General features: G+C 37.0%; 1 protein-coding gene across 1 annotated transcript in view; it reads left to right on the forward strand.

The window, feature by feature from the left end:
• Positions 1 to 5,345, forward strand: part of LOC136795361 (uncharacterized) — a gene marked incomplete at its 3' end in the record, with an annotated part of 11,603 nt that overhangs the window by 5,278 nt on the left and 980 nt on the right. The window contains exons 2-3 of the mRNA XM_067045627.1: positions 3,396 to 3,567; positions 3,726 to 4,300. Coding sequence (XP_066901728.1) covers positions 3,396 to 3,567; positions 3,726 to 4,300 — 747 coding nt within the window. The remainder of the gene's footprint in view (positions 1 to 3,395; positions 3,568 to 3,725; positions 4,301 to 5,345) is intronic.

Below are 5,345 nucleotides of genomic sequence, written 5' to 3' on the forward strand. Positions count from 1 at the left end.
ATCGATGATTGTATTGACTTAAAACTAAACATTTACGCACACATTATTATATATGAACTTTATATTCACATACACCAATATGAATTTTTCTTCATAATGTTTTATAAGCCATATTATAATTTTTTTTTTTTAAATAAAATAATTTGTATTCAAGTTAAGCCTCTAAAACACTCTTTATTATTTCTTAAATATTCAACGTTTCGGCCAAGCTAGCCGTCCTCAAAGACAATCTCAACTATAAATTTACACCTCACTGCCAAAACTATTAAAATGTTTTTCAGGATATTCTTTTTGATAAGTGAGAGTAAGATAACTTGTAATCAAGAGTTTTAAGATTAAATTAGAAAGTGAAAAGATAGGTTAATTTGAATAAAATTATTAGACCTTAGCAGAATAGACAGCAAAATTTTTTTAAGTTAAATGAGAGGCTGTGAATTTATAGTTACGATTGTCCTTGAGGATGATCAGGTTGGCCGAAACTTAAGACATTTATAATATTAATAAAGAGTGTTTCAGACTTAAATGAATAAAATTTATTTTATTTTAACAATAAAACCAGTCTCGAATAAATAATAAGATTGTATATAAAATGATTTTTTTTTTTCATTTCGCTAAAAAACCAATCAATACCAAAAGAAACGCTGTAACATGGGTATATGTTACTAAAACAAATTTCTTGAAAAATTTATGTATGCAATACAAATCCACAAAAATATTGGTTGTTATCTTATTTCATATGTAAGCTACTGGTACTGGTACTGGTGGGGGAACAAGTCCTGCAAGTGGGCCTATTGGTCCTTTTTACCATCCCCAAGGCAGACTAATGGAATGGCTCTTTTATATATCTTATTCCTCTATAACCTTTTCGCTACTCATCTACAAAGTAATACTACGACCATCACTCCTACACGGCGCACCACTACTACACTATCTTTACCCAACAGCCATGAAATCACTACAACAATACCAAAACAGCACACTACAGAAGATATGTCGAGGGACATCTCTGGAAAGACGTAACATGGCACACATTCATAACGAACTACAGTTAGAAACTGTACTACAACACATCACACGGAGACACATTAAATTCTTCGACAGTCTCCCTGCTTCCTTCAATCCAGTATTCCAGTCTATCACCCCATCCCCCCTTCCTGCGAGGTGGCAGGGCAGGAAAGGTTCCAAAAACCCTATTAACATCACCTCATAGCTCCATCTTCTGATGCACCCCAACCCCCTCCCTCACACTTCTTTTCGATTTCTGACTTCTCTTATTATTTCATCTTATCTATCGTCTTTATTATTTTTATTTTTATTGTTATGTTTATTTTTATTTTTACTTTTTATTTTATATGCGATACATCACGAGGAGGCCCCTCACCTCCGGAGTCAAAATAGCTCCTTGAATGGATAGCTCATATGTAAAATTAAATATAACAGGTAACCTTAAAATACCAAAGGTAGTAAAAGGTAAGACTCAACACGAATTGCTTTCTCTTTTTCACAGTAATGCACTTACTAATTCACATTTTATTTCTGCTTTAGAGGGTTGGAGAAAATAAGGGGAAAGAGTAAAATAAAGAAAGGGGAAAGAAAAAAAAAAAAAAAAAAAAACCTTTTCGCATTTGTAATAAAATTTAAAAGACGCCCTATCTATAGAGGAAGGATCATTTCCTTAAATTCTATCAGAGCCTAATAGCCTGTATCTTAGTGACGCATACCTAACACAGGGTATGGGGTCTGTCCGCATAAGCAGCAAGTTTCATCATGAACTGCTCCACATATCTTAAGATGTCTTTTAAGTCTGCAGTGACCTATAAGGACTCTTATTAATAATTGGAGTTCGTTTCTGTTAAGGCCTAGCAGCCACTTAGTTTTAGAAGTAGAGGGTTTAGTTATTAAATTCTTGGCCAGTCTCAGCCCTACAGTCCCTCCACTCCTTACTTGCTTTCTTTCATGTTCAATCAAGAACTACTTTTCTCTAATGACTTTTAGAGATGCCTAGGAACGGTTCTGGCCCTATAGCAGGGTGCTCAGCCCCGTTTCTAGCGAGCTGATCAGCTTTCTCATTACCTGTGATTCCCTTGTGTTGGAACCCACACTAGCTGAATCTTCTTTAAGCGCACTAGTGATTCTAACACTCTCTTACCAAATTAGAGATGACTGTAGATGACTCCAAGGCTTGAAGGGCAGACAGACTATCTGAAAAGATGGTGATGCCCGTCCTGTCACAGCTAGTGACTTCGAGGCATAAAGTTGCTGACAAGATGGCAAAAACTTCTGCCTGAAAGACAGTCGAGTGCTTGCCAAGTGGGAAGCTTAGTTCTATGCCTAATTCTTCGATGTAAACTCCTGCTCCTGTTAGTCCTGTCGAATCCATTCTCGATCCGTCAGTAACACAGGGCAGATAATATCCTGGGATTTCCACTAAACTCTGTACCCAATTCTCTAACTTTGGGTGTAAGTAACTAATCTTAGTATCTAAAATGGGTGTTTTATTTCGGTATTGTATATATTGGTATTGTATGTATTGGTAAATCGCTTTCCACCACTTTAGCTATTGTCGCGTGGCCAGTAGCTTCTCCTGTCTCAGCCTACTGTCTATTTTCTCTCATTCTTAGATAAGCTAATACCGCTTCCCCCTTAATCAATAAGTGGTGTTGTACTAGGGAAAGCAGGATTTCCAATGCCTTAGTAGGTGTTGTGCGAAATGCTCCAGTTATGCCAATACACGCCATCCTTTGGATCTTATTGGCCATTCCCATATCCCAAGGCTTCCCCTTTTGCAGGGCTGTCCACCACACAATACTTCCATAGTAAATTCTCGGTCTTATTATAGCTGTATAAATCCAATGCCTTTGGGTTAAAACCCTAGGTAGTGCCAATAGCGCGTCTTACTTGCCAAAAGGCGGCACTGATGTTTCATTTTATTTCTGCCAAATGAGATCCCCAGTTCAGTTTGTAGGTATTTCGAGGAATTTGACCTTTTGGATTATTTGAAGTTGATTGCCAAAGAAAATGGAGGTTTGAAATATACCAATTTCCGCTTCCTGGTATATGTAAGCTAAATTATAATTAATTTTTTTTCAATTCCATGTTCATTGAATTACTCTTGAATTTCATTGTAGATTCTTATAATTATTATACCATGTTATATTATGATATTATACCCCTAACCATCTTTTCCTCACATTTATGTTTTTATTTTTAACTTTGACATAATAATTTTTTTTCTTTGGAGCTTTCTTCAAAAAGACTACGTCGATTTGAAATTGTTTTAAAACTATCAAATTTACGCAACTAATATTGGTCGACTAAGTATTTAGTTTAACTGATTCAATCACTTACTCAACAATCAAACATTAGGTAATTAACAAATATATGTTAATTAACAGGGCGTTGCTAAGATGGCTGACGTGGTGCGGGATGGCGACTCCTTGGATCAAGAAGAGCTTTTCGATCTGGAGGCTGCTCAACCTGCTCTACGATCTGATGCTGATGGCACTGGTCACTTACATCGTCTTCTGCTACGTATACACCATCATGACCATATCCGTTGGATTTCAGGTATCCTCTCTCATCTACAAAACCTATTTTTAGTTTTTGGTACTGCCTTCAACTGAAGGCTAGCCACTTCTTCACTTTTTATTAGCTGGTTGAATTTTGAGTGGACTGTAAGGTAATGTTACAGTTTTTGATTTGTATTAATTGATCGCTCTTGGCAGGACCTCTGCGGGCTGGGAGTGAGCGCATCCAACTACATGTGCGGCTTCTTCGCCACCATCCACCAATGCCTGCTGAAGGACCGCCTAAAGGTACTCACAGACAAGCTGGACAAGATCGTATTGGACATCATCAGGAGCGGCCTCGGGGAAGAACAGGCCTTCCTGGAACTATACAACAACAACTCCAAAACGATGGCCGTCTTAGTCAACAACTCTGTGATCCTGGCGGCTATCGGTACGCTCATCTACTGCCTCTCGGTGCCGGCGATGGACTGGTACGCCGATCAGTATAGGAGTCACTTCCCTGTCCTCATTGAGAGTCCTTTCGACGAGCGGGTTCCTGTCGCCTATGAGATCGTCGTTTTTCTTGTCGCTGCTTGTATGATCGTGTCAATAGCTAAGAAGATCGTCACAGATTGCCTTCTCATTTCGCTCTTCAAGATCGAGATCGCTTTCTTTAAGTACCTCTCCCTGTCCCTGGCAAGTATGAAAAAGGGGTTCCTCCTTAAGGGAGACAACGCTTTTATCGACAGGAAACTAAAACTATGGATCGGAATTCATCAATCAGTCCTCAGGTAAGAATGAATCTAATTAGAAAATAGGTTGGCTTAGAAACTTGATCTAAAACTACCAATTTTCTGTGCCTACAGCTACATCTCTCTAAGATCTTCGTAGTGTAATAAATAAAGAATTCACCTGAAACATTATTATATATATATATTTTTTTTCATACCTTTCTGTAAAGATTTTAGTGGGTATTTGGTACTTACATATAGGAGGTATGCTATATGTATAGCTGGGTGTGAAGGATACCTTTGATTGCCTGAAACATTATTATAAAGTACGAGATCTGACAAAAATATAAATATTTCCATTTCCATTCTACGATCAGGGGCTATTTGAATATGAGATATAAAAAATAATTAATCTGTACCACTACAACCTATGAAGGGCCTGACCCTACTTCCTAAAGAAACACTCTTACTAGAACAACGGTTGTGCGTGGAGGTGATTTAGTAAGTATCACGATCTAAGATAATATTTTTCCCCAGCTAATGATACACATTTTATGAGGCTGAGTCAACCCCAGAGAGCTTCTGACCCTATAGGGTTTACTCACGGTCACAGTAACAGAATAAATATTTATATGCTACAGACCGATTCAAACCCGGGTCTTTGAGTTGAGTAGCACCAAAAAAAAACAAAAAAACTTTTGGTTCACCCACTCATCTCTCCGACAAATTGAGAAATTTTTTTTTTTGTTTTTGTCGGTAATTTGTAAATAGGGGTTTTTCTTAAGATGCTAAATGTGAAAATAAAGTTTCAATTTTTTTTTTTTAGTTTTATAGTAATGTTTCTGTCATTTTAATTTTCTCCGCCCATTTTTGCTTGACTCTTATTTTTATTGATACTTATTTAAATTGATTAAAACACAATATCTATACATTTATTAACATTAGTATACAAAAAGAAACAATTTTAATGTTTCTCGGTTGCCTGAGAGGGTGAATTAGTTGGAATATTCTCACATGCCTTATTACTTGTCTGTACTTCGACCAAAGAATACTGTTTTGGTACCGTTTGAAAAACTGATCTCTCATTGGCATGTATCCAAAATGC

This window comes from Halyomorpha halys, unplaced genomic scaffold (assembly GCF_000696795.3).
Source record: "Halyomorpha halys isolate HHAL.00 unplaced genomic scaffold, Hhal_1.1 Scaffold1270.1, whole genome shotgun sequence".
NCBI lineage: Eukaryota > Metazoa > Arthropoda > Insecta > Hemiptera > Pentatomidae > Halyomorpha > Halyomorpha halys.